Raw genomic sequence first — 24,137 nt, forward strand, 5'->3', positions numbered from 1 at the left:
CCTGCTTGAGTAGCCAGCAGCCATCTGTCAGAAGTGCCTCCTTTATCCTCTGCTGGAACAGTTTCAGGAGAAGCTTTGCTGGGGGGATTAAAAAACCTGGGATTTCTTGCTTTGAGGTCACTTCTGCCTGTAGCTCCTGCAGGATCTTCGTGTTTTGGCCTTTCTGGAGGTGGATCTTGGTGTGTCCTGGCTGGGATGTGGGTTTGTGTCTCCCACGAGTTGAAAATCTGGTTTAGAGCTGTGCCTTTATGAAGGGTTTTGTGTGATATTTATTTATTTATTATCACAGGTTTATGGGCTGCCACTTTACAGGGTCACCATCCCTTCAAGTTCTTGGTCCTCTTAGTTATGTTTATTTCTTCAGATAAGAACTTTGTGCAGCAGAAAAATCCCACTGAACACATCAGCCATGCTTGGTGTGAAGGAGCTCTGGCTTGCTGCTGCAAATTTAAAGTAGTTTTTGTTTTAATTTCTCCAGATCAGTCAATTTGGAGGGATTAATGTGATATTTATGGGCTGCCACCTTACAGGGTGCCCATCCCTTCTGTTTCCTGGTCCCTTAATTGTGTTTATTTCTTCAGATAAGAACTTTCTGCACCAGAAAAATCCCACTGAACACATCAGCCATGCCTGGTCTGAAGGAGCTCTGGCTTGCTGCTGCCAATTTAAAGTAGTTTTTGTTTGAATTTCTCCAGATCAGTGGATTTGGATCTCCCATCCCTCTCTGTAAAAGCAGGGGTGATGCTGCTGGTCCAGATGCAGCTCAGGGGTGTCAAAACCCAAATCAGCGCCTCAGAGAAGCTGGAGCAGGCAGAAGATCCCCAGGGAGTGGTTCCCAGGGAGCCACAACTTCATTCTGGACACTTCATGCTCCCAAGTGCTCTCTGGGCCCTGCAGAAATTTAATATCCTTGGAATTTGCAGGGCAGAAATGGCTGCAGACTCGTGCTGTCATAATTAAATCTGTTATTACATTTGTTATTAAAGGCAGCACCACAGTGATTAAATTTATCCCAGGGGTATTTTTGCGTCACACTGGGTAACTTTGGTTGTTAGCCAGTATTTGAAGCAAAACATTGAATTAGATTAAAACCTTGATAAGAATCTTTGACAGAGGAGATTTGGTGCTTGCATCAGAATCGGGGTCAGAATTTTGGTGAGGCACTTCTGGCCCCAGAATTTCAGCAGGACAGGAGATGGAGTTTCTTACAATTTCCTTTTTTAAGGAAACTCAGCTTTCTAAATTGATCAGCTTTGTTTTTTTGGTCTCCATCCACAAATTTCAGAGGAGGTGGCAGGTTAATGTGAGAGGGTTGAGCTGGGGAATGACTGCTGTTACATGATAATCCAAAAAGGGAACTTCTGCTAAGAATAGAACGAGGGGTGGATATTTTGCTACTTAAACATCTTAAGCTCAGCTTGGTGCTTTATTTTACTATCACTAAGAATCTTTGCATTGAATCCCATCCCTTGTGAGAGGAGGCTTTGGAAGAGAGAGTTATATTTTTATCACTTTGTCTCAGGGCTTGGCTCGGACATCTTTGATAAATAATTAGAAAAAACATTGAACAAAATGCAGTGGAGACATCCAGGCTGTTTCAGAGGCTGTACCCAGATCCATGCTGGTTTTTGAAGCCAGTCTGTAGTGCCTGACAGTGCAATGAAATGAATGCTGAGCACTGGCTCTTTATAGCTGAGCCTTTCCCTCCACTGTCATTATCTTCTTTCATAACAATATCCAGCCTCGATGGTGCTCAAAGCAGACAAAATCTCAACCCTCCAAACACAGGGCCTTCATTTTCCTCCTGCTGAGCTCCAGCCTGGCTAATGAATGAATATTAATTATTATTCATTATAACAGCAAGGCATAAATAGTCCCTCCCTCTTTTGAAACCCACAGGGTTGTAAACCACAGGTGGGAGATCTGCTAACAGGTTCAGAAAAGTAAAAGACTTAAGCATTTGCTGGATAAGTAAACACTTAAGTTCAAGCCTAAGCTTTTTATCCCCCTGAGTCTCCACCTTCCCTCTGGAGGTATTAGAAGGAAAAGAAATGCTCTGAGGTCAGCCCTACCCCCAGGAAGCTTCCCCTCCCCTTGCCCTGTGCAGCAGCTGCTGAACTTGGGCTGCCCTGTCTGGGCTGGGGCTTGCCAAGAGCCTGTCTGGCTCCAGGGGCATGGATTGGGGCACCTGGAAAAGGGATTGGGGCGCCTAGAAAAGGGATTGGGGCACCTAGAAAAGGGATTGGGGCACCAAGAAAAGGGACTGTGGCCTGAAAAGGGATCGGACCCTGAGTGAGCAGCCAGGCAGGACCTTGTGGATTTTGGTGACTGATGAGAAGGCTTTGTGGATTTTACCTCGAGAAGGGATTGTGCCCTGGCTGAGCAGCCAGGCAGGACCCTGGGGTATTTTGGTGGCTTTGTGGATTGTACCCTGAACCTGAGCAGCCAGGCAGTCCCTGTGGATTTTGGTGGCTTGGTGACTCATGAGGAGGATTTTTGGATTGTACTCTGGCTGAGCAGACAGGCAGTCCCCGTGGATTTTGGTGGCTTGGTGACTCATGAGGCGGATTTTTGGATTGTACTCTGAGTGAGCAGCCAGGCAGTCCCTGTGAATTTTGGTGGCTTTTTGGATTGTACCCTTGCTGAACAGCCAGGCAGGTTTATGTGGATTTTGGTGCCTTGCTGGCTGATGAGGAGGATTTTTGGATTGCACTGTGGGTGAGCAGCCAGGCAGGTTTCTGTGGATTTTGGTGCCTTGCTGGCTGATGAGGAGCCTTTGTGGCAGCCTGGGGACAGCAGAGGGGCTGTCTCTGTGACATTATGGGCATTGGGAGCTGCTTTAACAGGACATCAGACCCCCTCTTCACCATCACGTAGGTGCCTCTCTCCTTCTCCCTGCACTGGGGGGTCTGTGCTGGGCTGGGAGTGCAGGGCAGAGCCTGGAACGTTCCAGAATTCCACAGCCCTGCTGCTCTGAGCTGCTCTGAGCCTCTGCTTGCAGAAGGTGCTGGGCTCCATCCCTGCCTCCCTGCAGGGCCACCCCAAAAATGTCATTACCCTCAAGTGAGGGGGGGTCCTCGTGGCCCAGCCCTCAGCTGGAACAGAGCTTTGGCACTTCTGCAACAACAACAACAAATTCATTTCTTCCTCTGGTTTTGTTTTTGCAGGGTCCTCGTGAGCCCTCGGCAGAATCTGACTCGCATCACCCTAAAAGGGACTTTCCAGGGGGCTAAAGTGGTGCGTGGGCCTGACTGGGAGTGGGGCAACCAGGATGGTAAGCTGCTTTTGGGATGGCCTGTGGAATTTGATTTTTTGTATATATTTAAATATATCTGTGTTAAAAATATTTAATTTTAAAATAAAATTTTTATTTTATATTTTATAGTTTAAGTTATTTAATATTTAATGTTTTTATTTTCTTTTTATTTAATATTTGATGTTTTTATTTTCTTTCCATTTTAATTTATATTTTATATTTATATATTACTTTTTATATTTCATATTTTAATTTTAATTCATATTCTATATTTATATTTTCTTTTTATAATTTAAATTGTAATTCTTATTTATATTTTATATTATAATATTTAATTTATATGTTTACTATTTATATTTACATTTCTAAGTTCATATTTATATTTTTGTATTTATAATTAATAATTATATTTTATTCCTATTTTTATATTTATCTATTTTTAAAAATATATAGCTATTCATTTATATATGGTTTTTTAGCTGATTTTGGGGTGTAGTGCCTGTCCTGCTTTCTGTAGGAATTGAAACCTTCAGGCTGAGACTCCAGTGGGACACAAATATTATTTTAACTGTTTTTGGGGTGTAGTGCCTGTCCTGCTTTCTGTAGGAATTGAAACCTTCAGGCTGAGAATGCAATGGAACAAAAATGTTATTTTTAACTGATTTTGGGGTGTAGTTCCTGTCCCCAGGTCAGTGACAGCAGTTGCTGAGTGCTGCTCCAGGGCTGAGGGAGCTTTCCTGCCCCTTTGTCCCAGAGCCCTGCACACACCCTGTGATGTTTACAGCTCCTTTTCCCCTCCTCAAGAATTAAGTCAAAAGTTCAAAGGTTTCCAGAGTTGACTCTGCCATTTATTGCAGCCCTGGGTTCAGGGGAGGATGTGGATCCTTGCAGGGTCTGAGAGTAAATAATCAGCTTATTCTCAATACAGCTCATCCATCCTCTGGAGATCACAGCAGCATTTACATGTCTGAGACTTGTGTTGCTGACAGTGCTGCTGACCTGAAAGCAGCTCCGTGAGCAGAAGCAGAGAGAGGAGCCCTGAATCCACCCCTCAGCTGCTCTCTGCTGGGAAAAGAAGAAATTAAGAATTTAGTTTCTTTAAATGGGATAACTGAATCTGAAATTAAACAGAATTTAAATAGGATAACCCAGAATTTAACTGGGTAACTATAGCTCCAGCACTGGTTCTGGATAAATCATTTAAATGTCTTCCTGGGAGTGAAAAATAAGCTGTTGAGATACACATTGCAAGAATTCTGGCTCTGGTTTTGGTGGAGCTGCCCCATCCACAGCCATGGGCTTGTCATGAGTAGAACTGCCAGCAAACCCCAAAAACCTTTACATTGTGCTGATGAATGAGGAGTTCAGCTCCTTCAGGCGTTGGATTTCAGGACTTTGCAGGTAATCAGGAGTTCCTCAGTGAGACAGATCTTGCTGTCCTTGTTTGGAGAAGTCCTGGGGAAGTGTTGGGACTTGCCCAAATTGGGAATCTGCAAGCCCTGATTGCCTTCACTGTGTTGTCTCTTGGATCAGAGTCCCAGTGCCCAGCCAGATCCACCTCCCCACATCCATCCTCCTCTTCTGCATCCTTCAAGCTCCTTTCACGGGGAAAACCAAGTTTATTTGATGTTCCCCCACCTGGATGGGGTTGGGGAGGGATTTAAAGATCCTGGGTGGATCTCTAAAAGTTAGAGCTTGGATCTTGCACATGGATGGGGTTGGGGAGAGATTTAAAGATCCTGGGTGGATCTCTAAAAGTTAGATCTTAGATCTTGCAGCACATGGATGGTGGTGGGGGGATATTTAAAGATGCTAGATGGACCTTTAGCACTTGGATCTTGCAGCCCATGGATGGGGTTGGGGAGAGATTTAAAGATCCTGGGTGGCTTTTAGCACTTGGATCTTGGATCTTGCACATGGATGGGGTTGGGGAGAGATTTAAAGATCCACCCAGGATCTTTAGCACTTGGATCCTTGATCTTGCAGCACATGAATGGGGTTGGGGAGAGATTTAGAGATCCTGGGTGGATCTTTAGCACTTGGATCTTGGATCTTGCCCGTGGATGGTGTTGGGGAGAGATTTAAAGATCCTGGGTGAATCTTTAGCACTTGGATCTTGCAGCACATGGATGGGGTTGGGGAGAGATTTAGAGATCCTGGGTGGATCTTTAGCACTTGGATCCTTGATCTTGCAGCACATGGATGGGGTTGGGGAGAGATTTAAAGGTGCTGGGTGGATCTCTAACAGTTGGGTCCTGGATCTTGCAGCACTGCTGAGTATTTTTGTTGCCACAGTGTGGTGCCATGACACCACGTGTGTGTTCCCCAACTAGGCCACGCTCCTGCACACCAGGAATCCTCCACAGAATCATTCCAAAATCAACTTTAACACAGAGATCCCCTCCTAATCACCCAAAAGGAGTTGTCTCATGATCCAATTTTCCTGATTTACCTTTTCTTTTCCTCCCCTCAGGGGGTGAGGGCAAGACGGGCCGCGTGGTCGATATCCGGGGCTGGGACGTGGAGACCGGCCGCAGCGTCGCCAGCGTCACCTGGGCAGACGGAACCACCAACGTCTACAGGGTGGGCCACAAGGGAAAAGTGGACCTCAAATGTACCGTGGAGGCTTCTGGGGGCTTCTACTACAAGGAGCACCTCCCAAAATTAGGTGGGTTTGGAGACAAATCTTTGCTGGGTGAAGTCTTTGTTGAGGGGTTGTGGTTCGCGCGGCCGTTGGCGCTGCTGGAGCCATTTTTTTGTTTGGAAGACAAAACCACCTCCTGGTTTTCTAAAGTTCCCACATAATGAGCAGCATTTGAGAGGATTTGGTTTGTGTGTGAACATCCTGCTTGATCTCAGAGTGATTGATGAAATAGTTTGGACTTTCAGTGTTAAAACCATCAGATGCCCACAGTTCTATCCCAAGGAATGCAACCTCTGCTGGAAATGCAGGAAATTCCCACTCTGCTACAGAGAACCCAACTTTTCTCACTTTTGTCACATTTGTCAATGCAAAGCTTTTCATTCTTCAGGCAGGCTGCTGTTCACTGTGCTTTTAGAGAGCAAACACTCTCCTGGTGGAGCCAAAAGGGAGAATATGACCAAAGGGAGAGTTTGGAGAATGGAACAATCAAAAAAATTAGAAAAAGTGATGTGAAAAAGTGATGACTGTACTGGCAATTTGCTGCAATCCCCCTTTCCTCTTAAGTCCAAGGAGACTCCTTGTGTTTTTGGACTTGAAGCTTTATTTTACTCTGTTATAGTTTAGCTGTGGGGTTGTTTTTCTTTTAGTGAGGTGCAGGGACCATCTTTGGCTCCCCTGAAGGAAAACAGAGGGGGCAGTTCTGGTGTTTGCAGCAGCACAATCAGGGCCTTTTTATCAGATAAAACTTTTCAGGCAGATTTTTCCCAGCCCTTCTCAAACTTTTCTCTCCCTGAGCACCTTGGCCAAGGGCATGAGGGGAGGGAAGGGTTGGATGAGGAGCTGAATTCCAGGGGTGGGGATGCATGGGATGGGTGGGAGGGTAAGGAACTGCTCAGAGTGAATTCTGTGCCTGCCTGTGGTGGAGAGAACTAATTTTGGGTGCTGTGTGGGCATGTCTGAACAGCACTTGTGGGTGAGTGGATTGCTAAGAACATCTCCTGGTGTCTGCCACGGCCTGAGAGGCATTCAGAAGGGACAAAATGGCTCTTGCTGGAGCTGTTTTATTAATATAGTGTAATTGCAATAGAATTGTAATTGTAAAATTGTAAATTGTAAAATAGAATCGGAATATCATGTAATTATTAGTATAATTAGAGTTAAATCCTACTGATTTCTCTGCTGCCCTATAGAGTGTATAGGGCATGAAAAGGGGTTTTAATATAGTGTAATTATAATAGAATTGTAATTGTAAAATAGAATTGGAATATCATGTAATTATTAGTATAATTAGAGTTAAATCCTACTGATTTCTCTGCTGCCCTACAGAGTGTATAGGGCATGAAAAGGGGTTTTAATATAGTGTAGTTATAGTAGAATTGTAACTGTAAATTATAAAATAGAATTGTAATACCATGTAATTATTAATATAATTACAGTTAAATCCTACTGATTTCTCTGCTGCCCTACAGAGTGTATAGGGCATGAAAAGGGGTTTTAATATAGTGTAGTTATAGTAGAATTGTAACTGTAAATTATAAAATAGAATTGTAATACCATGTAATTATTAATATAATTAGAGTTAAATCCTACTGATTTCTCTGCTGCCCTACAGAGTGTATAGGGCATGAAAAGGGCTTTGCTCCATTCTGCCCCAATTAAAGTTAATTTTCAGCCCTTGTAAGGCACGCAGGGTGAGTGAGTGCACCCTGCATGCCTGTGGGTGCTGTCCTTGCTGTCCCCAGGGAAGCCAGCTGAGCTGCAGAGGAAGGAGAGCACAGACAGACATCCCTTCCAGCACGGGGACAAGGTGAAGTGCCTGCTGGACATCGACATCCTGCGGGAGATGCAGGAGGGCCACGGGGGCTGGAATCCCAAAATGGCTGAGGTGAGTCCCTGGGTACCATTGCAGCCTCTCCCTCCTTCTGCACTGCTCAGGAAATTACCAGAACATCTTTGTGTGCCCTCAGAGTTGAACTGAGTCACAAATGCAGATTTTTTTTTTTTTTAGTGATAGGACGCTGGAGTCAGAGTTATTTTTAGGCTCTGTTGGATGAAAATGGCCTTGTGGATCTTTGCAAAAGTCTTGGAAGCAAAAAAGAAAAACCAAAAACAACAACAGTCTAGATTGTTTGTTTTTAAATGAGCCACGAGTCTTTCCTTTGCTGTTCTGGATCCATTCCTTGTTTGGCTTTTTTTACTGGTAATTAAAGTTTGTGTTTTATCAACACTGGGCTCTGTCCTTGGCCAGGGATAAAATTTCTCAGCCCATATCAGATTTTTGGAGCTTAATCTTGACTTTAAATTAAGAGCCATCAGTCTGCTGTCACCTGCTGTTTTAAAAAACCACAGAGAGTGGAGGAAATAAAGATAGAAATGGCACTTATTACTGTAAATAGCATGAATAAATACCATAAAACTATAAGATATGTTAACTATCTATCCTGGCCTGACCTCCCCTATAGGTGAGGAGACTTTTTGAAACCAGGCTTTGAATTAATGTCAAGGCAAACTCTGTTATTTCAGTTTCAATGTGGAAATCTTTTAACTGAAATCTTTTAACTGAAATATTTTAACTTTTAACTGAAATATTTTAACTTTTTTTGGGTTTTTTTTCAGCCTGGCAGGCAGGGACTTGGCATCTTCTGATGAACTTTAATAAAGCTGCCAGTGGAGCTGTGAGATTTTTAATTCCAGCTCAGGAATGCACCCTCAAAGTAGATTTTGGGTGTTGCTGTGTCTGTTGCTGGTTATTAAATCTCCGTGCTCCTGAATTCCTGTTTTTTGGGCAATGCAGGGGTAGAGAGGGATATTAAACAGAGAAACAGGAACCTCTGTCACCTCAGAAATTGGCATTTTTTACCTCTTTATAAACCATGAGCTTCTCAGGACCTGATCTAGAGCCCTGCACCACCCAATCCTGTTTTTATTTTGTGTGCCTTGCCCCTTTTTCCCCTCTCAGAGTTTGCCTTGCTGGTGTTTTATAATGCAGAACAACCCTGGGTTCCCTGCCCACCCCTGTCCTTTGCAAAGAGGACGATTTGTGCTGCATTTTCAAGCATTTCTGCACTTTGTATTCCTGTCCCCCTGCTCCCTCAATGTGCTGCTCTTTTAGAGGAGCTTTTAGAGGAGCCTTTCCCTTCCTTTTCGTAGAAAAAGAATGTTTGTATCTCATGCAGGTGTTGGAAATTACGGGATTAACAGGAAAATCCAGAATTTAGGGCTCACCGGAATTTAGGACTCGGAAGTGTTGGGGTTGATGGGAAAATGCAGAATTTAGGATTGGGAAATAATGGGATGAATGGGAAAATGCAGAATTTAGGACTCACAGGAATTTAGGACTTGGAAATGTTGGGATTGGTGGGAAAATGCAGAATTTAGGATTGGGAAATAATGGGATGAATGGGAAAATGCAGAATTTAGGACTCACAGGAATTTAGGAATTGGAAATGCTGGCATTCACAGGAAAATCCAGAATTTAGGACTGGGAAATGCTGGATTTGTATGAAAACACAGAATAAAGATTTGGGAGCAGCGTGGATGGGAAGTGCTGGGTGATTTACCCTCGATACCTTCTCTCCCCGCTGTGAACCGAGGTGATTTCTTTAGAAGCTTTCCCCTGTTTTGTTTCTCGCCCCAAGTTCATCGGGCAGACGGGCACCGTGCACAGGATCACGGACAGGGGGGACGTGAGGGTGCAGTTCAACAGTGACACCCGCTGGACCTTCCACCCCGGGGCCCTGACCAAGGTAGGTGCTGGGAATGCTGCAGGAGCTCACTGGTCCTGCTGGGTGGAGCCCAGAGCGTCCCCAGAGGTGCTGAAGGAGCACTCAGCTCTTCTAAACACGATTATCCTGGGTATTTTTTAATTTTTCTATTTGCCAGTCCTGAAGGTAAACTGCATTTCTTAATTCCAGCTTCCAGTCCCTCATCCTTCTGCAGCTGCCTTGCCCTTGTGATGAGCCTCTTCTCCAACAATTTCCCTTTGGTTTTTTCTTTTTGTTCTTCCTTGTTTTGTGTCTCCACGTTGTTCTTTTTTGCATCTTTGTCTCTTTGATTTCTTCTGAGTCTTTAATCCAGCCCTTCTGATTTTGTGGCTGCATTTCTAAAGCTCGCAGCTCTGGCCTTCCCCAGAGGTTTGAGGGCTTTGAGAAGTGAATAATTAGAAATAGAGATAATTAGGTATAGAAGAAGCTGCTGGAAGACCACAAAATTCTGACCTGAGCAAGGTCACAGTGCTAAAAACTCCCAACACCAGTGGAAAGTGCAGTGTCAGACTGTTCTGCACAAAATCAGTCTGCTCTGAAAAGTGTGTTTTGACACGGCTCCCTTCCTAGCTCAGAGAGCAGAGGGAGCATCTGGCAAATTCCCAGCACAGATGAACCCTGCTTTCCCTTTTCTGTTTGAAACAACAAACATTTCACTTCCTTATTAGAGTGAGTTAAAATCTCCAGGGCCAAGCCAGGTGTAAGGAGGAGATGGACCAAGAAAACTTCTGTGCTTTATCTGGTGTTAATAATAAACCTTTTGGAGCAAAAGAAGCTAGGAAACTGTTCCAAATTATTGGAACAACTGTTCCCAATTATTTCCCTACTTAAATGTTCACTTGGCCTAAAAGAGAACTGGACTGTGTTGATTGTCTTGGTAGCTGCATTTATGTTTTGCAATTCTGTTTTTTGACTCAGTGGGTGTCTCGTTTGTTGGGATTTTTGGGAGTGGGGTGGAGGGAGCTGATCACTGTTAATTTTTTGTCTCTCTGTGTGTGTGGTGGCTTCATCCCCCAAAAGCTTATGACTTTCTTTTTCTTGTAGCTCAACACCTTTTGGGTTGGTGATGTGGTCCGGGTGATAGATGATATGGAAACGGTGAAGCGCTTCCAACCTGGTCATGGGGAGTGGACAGATGAGATGGCACCTGTGAGTGTGCTCCAGTTCCAGGACAGTCCAGTAACCTCCTGACCTTCCCCAAGAAGGACATGGGCTTGTCCCCCACCCCAAAGTTCCTGCTGGGAAGTCCCTGCCCAGCCCCTGCTGCTGGTGGCTCTCGGTGACGCCGTCATGGCTGCGGCGCCCAAACGGGACAAGGGCGAATCCAACCAAAAGGATTTGGCTGCCACCAACTCATGGGAGAGGTTTCCATCACCAAAGTCCTCTTATGCCCTCCCTGACTCTCTGGAGTGAGGCAGGGAGGTGGAAAAATCAGCCTAGCATGGCTAAAAATTGGGATGCAGGTTCCTCCAGGAGCAGTTAAAGCCCAGAGGAAACCATCCCCAGTCCCAGCTTGGTCAATTCTTCTCAGGTTCCTCCAGTTAAAGCCCAGAGGAAACCATCCCCAGTCCCAGTTTGATGAATTCTTCTCAGCACCTCCCTCCCAGCCATTTCCAGTGTGTCTGGAAAACCCTTCCATGGACAAGGGGGAATCCAGCAAAAAGGATTTGGCTGCCACCAACTCATGGGAGAGGTTTCCATCACCAAAGTCCTCTTATGCCCTTCCTGTCTGAGGCAGGGAGGTGGAAAAATGGCCTGATCAACCCAATATGGCTAAAATTAGGATGCAGGTTCCTCCAGGAGCAGTTAAAGCCCAGAGGAAACCATCCCCAGTCCCAGCTTGGTCAATTCTTCTCAGGTTCCTCCAGGAGCAGTTAAAGCCCAGAGGAAACCATCCCCAGTCCCAGTTTGGTCAGTTTTTCTCACCACCTCCCTCCCAGCCATTTCCAGTGTGTCTGGAAAACCCTTCCATGGCAAAGCAGTGAGAGAGGAACTGCTGAGAGCCTTTTGGTGTCCTCGAAGTTGGAGCTGTCTGTGAATGTGTCACTTGTCCAGTGCTTCTTTTCACACAGCAGGAGCTGCAGCTTTACAAAAAAAAAAAAAACCCAAAAAAATTAAAACATTAAAACCCCTGGTTTTGGGTCTGGGAATTTTTGCATTTTTTTCTTTTCCCTTACAGACCCTGGGGCACATTGGGAAGGTGATCAAGGTCTATGGTGATGGAGATCTGCGAGTGTCAGTGGGGGGACAGTCCTGGACCTTCAACCCTGCCTGCCTGACAGCCTACCAGAGGGAGGAGGAGGCCAACCTGATGACCACAGAGAGTGCCAAGGAGCCCAAAAGTGAGGGACAAACCTGGTCCCACCAGGCCTGGGAGATCTTTGGGTCCAGCTCTTGGGGTGGTGGCAAAATCCAAGTGTTCTTCCCTGGGTGGAGAAGGGAAATTCGGCTGTGCTGTACTGGGCAGGCAAAGCTGGGCTTTGGGAAAATGCAGGATTTGGGATTGGGAAATGCTGGGATTAATTGGGAAATGCAGGATTTAGGACTTGGGAAATGCTGGGATTAATGGGGATATGCAGATTTCAGAACTCACTGGAATTTAGGGCTTGGAAATGCTGGGATTAATGGGGAAATGCAGGATTTAGGATTTGGGAATGATGGGATTAATGGGGAAATGCAGGATTTAGAACTCACTGGAATTTAGGGCTTGGAAATGCTGGGATTAATGGGGAAATGCAGGATTTAGGACTTGGAATGCAGGAAAATAGACAATAAAAGTTGGCTGTGCCTTACTGGGCAAGCAAAACTGGGCCTTAGGAAAATGCAGGATTTAGGGCTTGGAGATGCTGGTGTTAATGGGGAATGCAAGATTTAGGACTCACTGAAATTTAGAACTTGGAAATGCTGGGATTAAAGAGAAAATACAGAATTTAGGACTCAGTTGAATTGAGAACTTGGAAATGCTGGGATTAATGGGGAAATGCAGAATTTAGGACTTGGAAATGCTGGGATTAACAGGAAAATAGAGAATAAAACTTGGCTGTGCCTTACTGGGCAAGCAAAGCTGGCCTTGACAGGAAAACACAGATTTTAGGGCTTGGAAATGCTGGGTTTAACAGGAAAATACAGAATTTAGGCCTCAGAATTGCTAAGCACAGCTCTGCCCTAGGTTCAGCATTTGCCTCATGCCTGCTGTGTCTCAGTTCCCTGCTCCATCCTGTTTCCTGTACAAGGACACTGATCCTTGTGAAATACTCCAGGTCTGTGCGTGGAGCTGTTGTGAAATCAGCAATTGTTTTTGCCTAATCTGCCCTGAAATCGAGTTTGGGATCACATGCTGCATGGAGGGGATTTTTTTTTTTTTTTTTTTTTTTTTTGGTGCTTTTCACATCTGCTCAGAATTTTTTTTTTTTTTTTGTGGCCTGACCATCTTTATTTCCTCTGAGTGTCAGGATCATGTGGGAGAGAGCACAGACTTTGCCAGGACTTTTTTTTGTTGTTGTTGTTTTTTCTGATATAGATGGATCTGGAACTGTTTGCTCAAATCGGACTTGAGGCAGAACTTGCAAAATTTTTTGACTTTGCACTTCTGCCACCTGTGTCCCCTCAAACACTGGGAGGTGTGGGGTGAATTTTTGTCTCTTTCTCAGGTACTTTGGTGACGGTCCTGGAGAAGCTGCTGTCCCAGAGGACAGAGTCAGAGCATGCAGGGTGCCTGGTCATTTGTGCAGCCCTCAACAATGCAGCTAAAATCCGAGAGCTCCTCCAGAAATACCCAGACAAGGCAAGTTTGGAAGACAAAAATGCTTATTTTTCCTTTGTTTTTTCTCTTTAAAACATCATAATCAAATTTGTACTCAGGCAGGGAAAAGGATGTGAGGAAAACAATACATCTGTCAGGCTTAGTGATAGCTCCCAACAGCTGGAATATTACTTTGCTGGAATTTCTGCAAGGAGTGCAATTGCTGCAAGGATTAAATTCACAAATTAAATGTGCCTATTTTATGCCTCTAGTTCGTGGCAATAAATCTGAACTAAAGTCCTTGCAGCACCTTTGCCAAGCTGGCTTTTCCCAGATTTCCTTCAGCTGTGGAATGAGGGAGAGAGGGGTTTATCTATAGGAAAACAGGAGCAGAAATCAGAGATTTGCTGGAAAAGAAAGGCAGGGCTTGTGTCTGGCTGTGCCTGTCCTTAGAGGACCTTGTAAAATCACGGTGTTGGAATCAGGAGGGAGAGAAGCTGCCCAGATCTGTGCAGTGCCTTATCTCACGTCTGACTGGAGCAGGGAGCTGGGCTGGACTCCTCGCTGGACAATTGCAGAATGCCAAAATATCAGGATCACATCTCCAAAACCTCCTCCAGGGAGGGGCTCTGGGTTTAGGAATAGGGCAAGCAAAAACAAAAAAAAAAAAAAAAAAAAAGGAACCACCAAATCTTGTGTCCTTGGAAACCATGAGTAACAAAAAAGAGGTTTTGTTGGGGGTGTGGTTGTGGGGCTGTGACCCAGGATCAGCTCTGAAGAAGCTGATTTAGTGGTTATTTGTCTGGTATTTATTATACTTCTTTATTTATAAACTTCAGTTTAAGTTTATAAATAAATTTAAGTTATAAATAAACTTCTGGGATGGGAAGGAGACACAAATATCTGCAATTCTCACATTGATCCCAGATAGGAAAGTCCCAAGAGTAAGGAATCCATTATCTGATCAGTTATTTTAATTATACTTCTATTTCTATTTAATACATATATTAATAAATTAGCTGTTTCTGTTCGAGTCTTACAGAGAGATCAGGCTGGATTTGAGGCTGACTCAGAGCAAGTTGGGATTTCTTGGCAGGGTTTTTCCAGTTTATCAGCTCTGTCTGCCTGCTGTAGGTGGAAGAACAGCAGTGACCTCTAATTCCTCTTTGCCCAAAGGACTCTCCCATCATTTTGAGCCTGTCCAGGGAAGTGCTGCCTCTCCTGTGCTCTGACTGCTGCAGGGATAAAACCTTGATTATCAAATTGTTCTCCTTGCCAACCCGCTGAGGTTTTGTGCCTCCTTCTCTTCTCCTTATCCTCCACTGCTTTCAGAAGCTGCTTTGCCTTTTCTGTTACCTCTTTTCTACAGTGCCTTTAATTCTCCAGAACTCTCACTGCAGCACTTGAGCCCTGAGGTGTCCCCTGCAGCCCCTGAAGTGCCTGCAGCAGCACAGCACAGCACAGCAGGGACTTGGCACCTCCAGAGCTTTATGCAAAGCTTCATTTGATTTCCTCACCCATTTTCCTCTGGGGAAGGGAGTTGTTGGCAGAGCTATCAAGGAGCATTCTGCTCTCAGGCACGGAGTGATTTGGCAGCAGGGCTCTGCAGTTACAGAGCTCTGTTCTCTCTAAACATGCTGCCCTCTTCCCCTTCCAGAATATTCTGGGACAAGCTCAGCTGGGCACTGCTGAGACCCAGTGGTCTCGGTGATCCCCAGACCCTGTGGGATTTCTGCGCTGTTCCCACCCTGCTCCAGACACAAATCAAACTCGTCCCTGCATTTCTGTGTCTCTGCCCTTCCCAAAGGTGGATGCCAAGAACCAGGGCAGGACTGCCCTGCAGATTGCCTCTTACCAGGGGCACCTGGAGGTGGTGAAGGCTCTGCTGCAGGCCCATGCCAACGTGGACCTGCGAGACGACGAGGGGGACACGGCGCTGCACTATGCGGCCTTTGGGTAGGACACTTCTGCCATATTTCATGAAAAATCTTCTTGTGAAGGTTTTTTTCCTCTTGAGAAGCTGAGGGGCTTCAGCTTCTCCATGTTTTGTTGTTTTAGAATGTGATTTGGAGAATTGTGTACTTAGAATTGTTTACTTAGCATGGAAAATTGTTTTTACTTGATGACCGATGACAGCTACTTGTGTCGAGGCTGTGAGCAGTCACAAGATTTTATTATAATTTTATTTTTTTTTATTCTTTGCTAGGTTTTAAAATGAATTTTTTTCTATTCTTTTAGTATAGTTTTAGTATATAATATATATCATAAATTAATAAATCAGCTTTCTGAGATACTGAGTTAACATTCTCATCTCTTCCCTTGTACTGGGAGCACCACCACACATCTCCCCACTCCTGCTGGCCCTGATGGAAATAATAACAATAATAATCCCAACTCTAACAAAACAAACAAACAAAAAAACCCCAAACAAAACAACAACAGCAAAAACTTCCCAAAAACCCCCAGTTTTTTTAACACTAAAAGGAAGCAGGGTGTGGCTGAGAGGATACAAAATTTCTGATTCCTGCTGCTTTGCAAAGAGAAAGAATTGACTGGAATGACTCAAATCTGCTTTTTTTTTTTCCTTGCTTTAAACAGAAACCAAGCTGAAGTTGCCCGTGTGCTGCTGGCCAGGGGGGCCAGTGCAGACCTGCTGAACAATGCCAAGTGCACAGCCCTGTACGTCGCCGTGAGCCAGGGCTTCACCGACGTGGTGAGAGCCCTCTGTGAGCTCAGCTGTGATGTCAACCTCCCAGTAAGTTTGGGGTTATTGCAGGAATTCGGGCCTGGGAGGTGTTGGAGGATTTTTTTGAGGTGTTTTTATTTTTTTTTTTTTTTTGAGGTGCTTCTTCGTGAGAAAAATTTGATTTACAGCCTGGAGGGAAGCTTAGATGAATGTAAAAATAGGATAGGCAGACATTAAACAGAAAAATAATAAACTTATGTTTCTATGGTTGTAAGACTATACCTTAAGTAAGAAACTCTATTGATAAAATAGTGAAGAGTTTATAATGTAAAAGTGTAGTTATATAAAATAAGCTAAGAATTTAGAAGTTACAATAGAAACATTTATATAGACATGAGACAGAAAGCCATTAGATAAAAGTGCAACAAAATGTAGTAAAGGTAATAAGTTAGAAAAACAAAATAAACCTTGTAACAACTATTTTGATCTATTTTAATCCAATATATATTAGATTAAAAATTATAAACTATCTTATAACAGAATTTGTGGCTACTCTTAAGCTACTGCTTACTCCTTTAAAATCTCACAACCTCTGAGATTAATGTTTATCTAAAAAATAAATCATTCTTAGCCCAAAAATAGTCCTATCCCTTCATTATTAACAGCAATAATAATATTTCTTTATGTCTCACACCATCTGTGGCTTGGAGAATCCAAATTTGTCCTGTGAAAAGGCACGGGGAAATATTCCTGAATTTCAGTACCTGGAATTCCAGCTTTGATTCTGCCCCTTCTTCATCACATCAGCATTTTCTGCTCTGCTCAGCCTTCCAGGGAGAGCTGAGCTGCTGTTCCTGTGTGTTGTGCCCACACTCCTGTTCCCAAAACCAAGATTTTTTAACATTTTTAATGCAGGCAGTGATAGTGACTTGGACCCAGCCTATTTTGAGGGTTTGTTGGTTTTATTGCTCATTATTTATTTGTAGGTTTTATTGTGCTGTGTGCTGGGCCATCCCTCAGAGGAGCTGGTCAGGAGTTCCAGCAGCTCCCAGGGGGATTCCTTGGGGTTCCTGGGGTTGGTAACCTGGGTTTGCTTTGCTCTCCACATGTAGGATTCCCAGGGAGACACCCCCCTGCATTATGCCATCACCCTGGACTACAAAGTGGTGATTGAGATCCTCACTGAAGTTCCAAATATCGATTTCACCGTCCAGAACTGTCAAGGCTTCAACCTGCTCCACTACGCTGCCCTGAAAGGCAACAAGCTGTAAGTTACCTTTATTTTTTCTTTCCATTTTTATGCCTTTTTCAGGTGTTAATTTGTGCTGGCTGGCTGAGGAAGTGGCAGATGTGGTTCTGGGTAGTTGGTTAAACATTTTTTTGGGTTTGGATTGGCTCCTTCAGCCCTTCACAGGAAACTCCTGCCTGCTTTCCCCATCCCATCTTTCTCATGCCTTCCCTGGGCTGGGAAATCTCTGTTTCTGGACAGTCTCAGATATTTGGGTCTTAGTTAAGCCTCTGGAACTCTTCCAAAAATAAATCTCCTCATTATTTTCAAAGCAATGTGGCCTTCCCCTACTTTATTAAATAAGAACTGAAGGGTTGTGTTGTATTCCTGTGATTGTTTGTGGGTTTGAGGGACTGCTCCTCATTGCTGGTGTCATGGTAAAACATGGACCTTGCTGGCTCCTGAACAGGAGAGGCAGAAATTCATTCTTCCATCTTTAATAACCTCTCCAACTCTGCAGAGCCATAAAGAAAATTCTGGCCAGGGCTCGACAGCTGGTGGACTCCAAAAAGGAAGATGGATTCACTGCCCTGCACCTTGCTGCTCTCAACAACCACATGGAAGTGGCTGAAATTCTCATCAAAGAGGTAAGAAATTAAACCAAAATGAAGAAAAAGTTTGTCAAACACCCGTCAGTGAAATTGTCTGACAAGTTGGTGCTCCTTGTGAGGAGCAGATAACTCAGCTGAACCCAGCAAAGGTGCAGGGGGGTTTGGGAGCTGCCAGCCCCCACACCCTGAGTTCTGCAGCCCAGCCCAGCAGCCCCGTGCTGCAATTCCTGCCCCACCTGCCCTGGTGCAATTCCTGCTTTCCCAGGGTCCCCCGAGGGGTGATTTTACATTATTGACTTCAAAGCATCTACAGCATGGTATAACTAAAACTGATGAGCCAAAAACCACTTATTGCTCATTGTAATTAGGAAATAGTTAACTTCTGATTATGATGGTGTGAATTATAACATCTGTATTGTCTCACCCTTCTCACGAGACTGAAAATAGAATAAAAGTTTTTAAAACATGTCTCAGCTGCCCCATCCCTGGGCCAGAAAAGGATATTATTGTCTGACAGATCAGTGTGAGGAGCAGATAGCTTGGCTAAACTGTCCAGCAAAGGTGCAGTGGGATTTGGGAGCTGCCAGGCTCCACACTCTTGAGTTCTGCAGCCCCTGGTGCAATTGCTGCTTTTGCAGGGTCGCTGTGATGTGAACGTGAAGAACAGCAGGAAGCAGAGCCCCCTGCACCTGGCAGTGATCCAGGGCCACGTGGCCATGGTGCAGCTGCTGGTGAGCCAGGGCAGCGATGTCAATGCTGAGGATGAGGATGGTGACACCGCCATGCACATGGCCCTGGAGCGCCAGCAGCTCATGGCCCTGGCCCTGGAGAAGAGGGACGGGGAGATGGGAGCCACCCTCCTGGCCAAGGTGAGCACAGGTCCAGCAGGACACCTGCAGAAGGTGCTGTTCTGGTGATTTTTGGGTGATTCTTTTTGGTATTATATGTGATATATATTTTAAAGTATATATTAATATATGTATTGTTGTTGTTGTTGTTATATTATATTATATTATATTATATTATATTATATTATATTATATTATATATACTGTATTATATTATATATACTGTATTATATTATATATACTGTATTGTATTATATTATTATTATATAGTATAATATATATTATTATAATATATATTATATTATATTATACTATATTATACTATACTATATTATACTATATTACATTACATTATATGTTATTATTATATTATATTATGTTATATTATATTATATTATATTATATTATATTATATTATATTATATTATATTATATTATATTATATTATATTATATTATATTATATTATATTATATTATATTATATTATATTATATTATATTATATTATATTATATTATATTATATGTATTATATAGTATATATGTTGGGTTTATATATTATATGTTATTGTATTGTATGTTAATTATCTATTTTATTATATGTCAATGATTTTAATGTTTAATATTATTAAATTTCATAATGTTATTAATTTATTTTATTATATTTTTATTATTTTATTTTTACTTCTACTCTTTTTATTGTTGTTGTTATTATGTTTTATTCTAGCTAATTATTTTATTATTAGTTTTTTTATTTTTATTCTTTTATTCTTTTATTTCTTATTGTTGTTATTGATGATGATTATTATTATTGTTATTATTATTATTATTATCATTATCATTATCATTATTGACTATTACTATTATATTTGAAATTATTAGAATAAGTGCAGCCACCCACTGCTCTTTTTTACCTGTTGGTGCCTGGAAAAGCCCAGTGCATTTCTCTCCCATCCTGCTCCTCCCAAACCCCAGGAGATGATGGCTCCAGTGCAGGCCCAAGCTCCTGCAAGTCCCCAAGAGGGCTCTGTGCCTGTCCCTCCCTCTATTAATTACAGCATTAATTACAGCAACACCATCTCCAAGTGCTGTAGATTCCTTCCCAGCTAATTTTACTTGCCCTGACTGCCCCACTCTGGCTGCTGAGGTCAGTGGAATTTGTGACTTGACTTTGAATTATTTGGGATCGTGCGCATCAAAATTTGGCTCTTGAGTTTGGCTGTCACTGAGGGCCCTGCAGCAGCAGCTGCTCTGTGGGGCCTCCAGCTTCTTCATTTCAGAGAAATAAATGCCCATTTTCTCTGATTTGTGGGGATCAGCACCAGGTAGGGTCACTCTGAGGCACTCCTGGCCCTGCAGTGTAAAATTTGAACCCATTCTTTACAAAAAGAATCTCTGTGTGCTTTCAGAAAGTTGCACTTCCAAGTTTTAAGTACAAGGTTTAAGACTTTATTTAGGTTTTGGTGCAAATCACAGCAGAAGTTTAGAAGCTTGGGAGTATATTTGAGAGTATTTTTCTCAATTTCTTTTAGCTGCAGGCCTCTGGCTTCCTGGGAAATGTGGAGCTGAACGTTGGGACTGCCATTGCCTGCTACTTAGCACAAGAAGGAGCAGATATTAATTATGCAAATCATCGGGGAAAGTCTCCTTTGGACCTCATCACAGATGGGAGGATTGTCCAGATCATCAAAGACTTCTCACAGAAATTCAGGTGAGCCTCAGGAAACCTTGGAAATGAGAGCTTCCCCCAGCCCTGGTGTCTCTGCAGGAAATTCTTAAAATGTAACAGAAAGTTCACATTGTATGCATCTGTATGTAAATTTTGAGGTAAGAAATGTTGATTTCGAAATGTTATAGAATAGAACAGACAATTCTTGAGAGAGAAGCTGAATTAAAAACAAGCTTTAAAGGATAACTTTACAAAAAAAAAATATTTAATACTTTAGAGAAATAGAACTATGCTCCAGGAGGGATGGAGAATCTCTGAGACCTCTGCAGGTGCTCCAAGAGAAATGGATTTGTAGAAAATTCTTAAAATGTAACAGAAAGTTCACATTGTATGCATCTGTATGTAAATTTTGAGGTAAGAAACGTTGATTTAAAAATGTTACGGAATAGAACAGACATTGAATTAGAAACAAGTTTTAAAGGATAACCTTACCAAAAAAAAAGGATTTAATACTTTAGAGAAATAGAACTATGCTCCAGGAGGGATGGAGAATCTCTGAGACCTCTAGAGCTGCTCCAGGAGCAATGGATCTGTAGAAAATTCTTAAAATTGAACAGAAAGTTCACACAGTAAATTTTGAGGTAAGAAATGTTGATTTAGAAATGTTATAGAATAGAACAGACAATTGTTGAGAGAGAAACTGAATTAGAAACAAGTTTTAAAGGATAACTTAACAAAAGAGAAGATTTAATACTTTAGAGAAATAGAACAACGAAAGCCGAAATAAAAATTTTTAGAAACGCCTTTTGAGTTCCCCCACCTGTGAGTCAGAGCAAGGCTCCATCCGACATTCCCCATGGCTGGGGGAGCTGCTGGCTCACCCTTGTGCCCTTTCCAGGGACCAGCAGGTTTCCCCCGACAGCTCCAGCGTCACCTGCAGCCTTCGCCGCGTGCACACCACGCCCAACACCATGACCAACCTCAGCGTGGCCAGCGTGGCCGTGCCCTCCGAGTGCCTGGTCTGCTCAGAGCTGGCCCTGCTCATCCATTTCTTCCCGTGCCAGCACAGCATCGTCTGTGAAGGTCAGTCCACAGTGGGTTTTTTATTTTTCCCCCCCATTTTTTTTTGTCACAGACGCATTTGATGAAAAAATCTTTTTGTTAGGATCATTTCCTCCTGAGAAGCTGAGAGGCCTCAGGAACTAAATGTAAACAATGGTTATATGGTTGTATTATTTACATAATATGATTATAAATTATATATAATACTACTACATTATTTGTATAATATAAATATATCTCTATACTTAAATATATATTAGGAAATATATATTCTTTATATATATATAATATATAATATATAATATTTTATATTAATAATATATATTATTAATATATTAATATATATTAATATTATATATATTAAATATATATTTAAATATATAAGAGGAAATATAATAAAAAATATATAATATATAAAAATATGTAATATTTTATATATAAAAATATGTATATACATATACATATTTTATGTATATATACATATTTTATTACATATACATATACATATTTTATGTATATACATTTACATATATAAAAATATGTAATATAAAAATATGTAATGTATATAATATTAAATATATATCAATATATAATAGGAAATATTTATTTATATAATATATCTTTCCTATTATATATATTTATATAATATAATAGGAATGATATAATTATACATATATAATTATAAATATGCTGCTGTGGAATGCAACAGGTGCATCTTTGATTGGTCTCATGTGGTTGTTTTTAATTAATGGCCAGTCACAGTCCAGCTGGCTTGGACTCTCTGAGAGTCACGAGCTTTTATTATCATTCTTCTCCTTTTCTTGCAAGCCTTCTGATGAAATCCTTTCTTCTATTCTTTTATATATAATATATTTTATATACACATATATATATATATAATATTATATATTTTGTATTATATATATAAAACATATATTACATATTATATATCGTATATTTTAAATAATATATATTTATATTATATATTATATATTATATATTATATATTATATATTATATATTATATATTATATATTATATATAAAATACAATATATTTATATTTTATATTATATATTATTTTATATATTATTTTATATAATATATATCTCATAAACTAATAAATCAGCCTTCTGAAACACGAAGTCAAGATTCTCAGCTCCTCTCTAGTCCTGAGACCCCTGCAAACACCCCCACATTTTTTTTTTCATGGTTTTCTTCCCAGCCTCCCTCTTTGCCCTGTCAGAAACCCAGCCCTGCTCAGACACAGAGCTTTTTTTGTGCTGTTTGTGTCCTGAAGCAACCCCGGCGTGATTTCAGCATCTCGGGCAGCCAAAGTTACCTCTGAAGAACACAGAATGTTCTGCCCACCTGCTGCTCGGGACTCCTGGGGAATTCAGAGGGAAAATTCTGGCTGGCCCTGCTTGATCCCCCAGAAACCTCCTGAGAGGGATTTCCCTCTCCTCTGGCTCTCCCAGCTCCTCATTCCTCAGGATTTCAGCTGATTTAGGGGCAGCCTGCTCAGACTCGTCAGCAAGTTCATCTCACAAGAGGGAGTGAGCACGGGGAGCTTGCTCAGAACTCTGGGCCAGAGCTTCCTCCTCTTCCCCCAGAGCTGCAGCAGCTCCAGGGGCTCAGGGCAGAGAGGATTTAAAGCTGTTGTGTTTGCTGCTGATCTGATTACATAAAAGAATATTAAATAAATAAATTTAATTAATTTATTTAATACTCTTTTATTTAATTAAATATAATTTTTAAAATTTAAATTAAAGAAAAGATTAAATAAAAGAGTAAGGCACAGGTCAGAAGGCAGATAGTGGCCTCATTCCAAGCAGGAGCAATCCCTCAATCACCCAGAGAAGCCTCAGGTTGTTCAAATCTCATCTCCTTGAGTCTGTTGTGGTTTAATTGTCATCTCTCCTTGTGGCAGAGTGCTCCAGGAGGATGAAGAAGTGCATCAAATGTCAAGTGACAATAACCAAAAAGCTGAAACAAGGTATGTCCTGCCCGTCCTGCTGGTCAGAGCTGTGGGGAGGGTCCTGCACAGGCTTGGTTTGAGGGGCAGCAATGATTTTCAGTCAAATAGGAGTTCATTTATTTTGGCTTTTTGTTTGTGTGTGTGCCTGTTGCATTATCCACCTTTAGAGTGGAAAAATAAGTGGATTTTAATCGATTTTCTCAGGTGTCCTAAGCCAAGCTCAAGCTGCATAGACAGGACAGGACATTTAAGGGAGCTTTGCCTGGGCCTGGTTTATTTTGTGTACTGAAAGCAGTCAAGTTTCACATGGGGTGGTTTAACAGTGAAAATTCATGAGGGAGAGAAAATCACAGCTTGTGCAAGTCTTGCTTCTCCCCTGGCTGAGAAATCAGTGTCTGTGCAGGGCTGGCATGCAGAAATCTCAGAGCTGGAGCATTTCAATAAATGTTTTGAGCCCAGATTTATCTCCTGTGCACATTTCCAGCGTCAGGAGGAGCTGGGATGTCAGCAAGGTTTGATTTTTGCCATGGGGTTGATGCAAGTTGCCCCTGAAACCTTTCCCAGAGTGGTTCTGAGGGCTGAGATCACTCTCAGGGCACGTGAGGGTTTAACTGCATGTCCTGCTGCTTGTGACTGAGCACTGTGGGCTTT

General features: G+C 42.2%; 1 protein-coding gene across 2 annotated transcripts in view; it reads left to right on the top strand.

Moving 5' to 3' along the window:
* MIB2 (MIB E3 ubiquitin protein ligase 2) overlaps nucleotides 1-24,137 on the top strand; it is a 47,078-nt gene that overhangs the window by 19,540 nt on the left and 3,401 nt on the right. The window contains exons 4-18 of one of the 2 annotated variants that reach the window (XM_036396211.2): nucleotides 3,168-3,274; nucleotides 5,730-5,924; nucleotides 7,643-7,785; nucleotides 9,539-9,646; nucleotides 10,709-10,813; nucleotides 11,844-12,006; nucleotides 13,315-13,448; nucleotides 15,214-15,362; nucleotides 16,005-16,161; nucleotides 17,205-17,359; nucleotides 17,841-17,967; nucleotides 18,570-18,800; nucleotides 20,311-20,489; nucleotides 21,346-21,530; nucleotides 23,439-23,504. In XM_036396211.2, coding sequence (XP_036252104.1) covers nucleotides 3,168-3,274; nucleotides 5,730-5,924; nucleotides 7,643-7,785; nucleotides 9,539-9,646; nucleotides 10,709-10,813; nucleotides 11,844-12,006; nucleotides 13,315-13,448; nucleotides 15,214-15,362; nucleotides 16,005-16,161; nucleotides 17,205-17,359; nucleotides 17,841-17,967; nucleotides 18,570-18,800; nucleotides 20,311-20,489; nucleotides 21,346-21,530; nucleotides 23,439-23,504 — 2,204 coding nt within the window. The remainder of the gene's footprint in view (nucleotides 1-3,167; nucleotides 3,275-5,729; nucleotides 5,925-7,642; nucleotides 7,786-9,538; nucleotides 9,647-10,708; nucleotides 10,814-11,843; nucleotides 12,007-13,314; nucleotides 13,449-15,213; nucleotides 15,363-16,004; nucleotides 16,162-17,204; nucleotides 17,360-17,840; nucleotides 17,968-18,569; nucleotides 18,801-20,310; nucleotides 20,490-21,345; nucleotides 21,531-23,438; nucleotides 23,505-24,137) is intronic. The other variant, XM_036396213.2, reaches the window with a different exon arrangement.

Source organism: Molothrus ater, chromosome 23, assembly GCF_012460135.2.
Source record: "Molothrus ater isolate BHLD 08-10-18 breed brown headed cowbird chromosome 23, BPBGC_Mater_1.1, whole genome shotgun sequence".
Lineage (NCBI taxonomy): Eukaryota > Metazoa > Chordata > Aves > Passeriformes > Icteridae > Molothrus > Molothrus ater.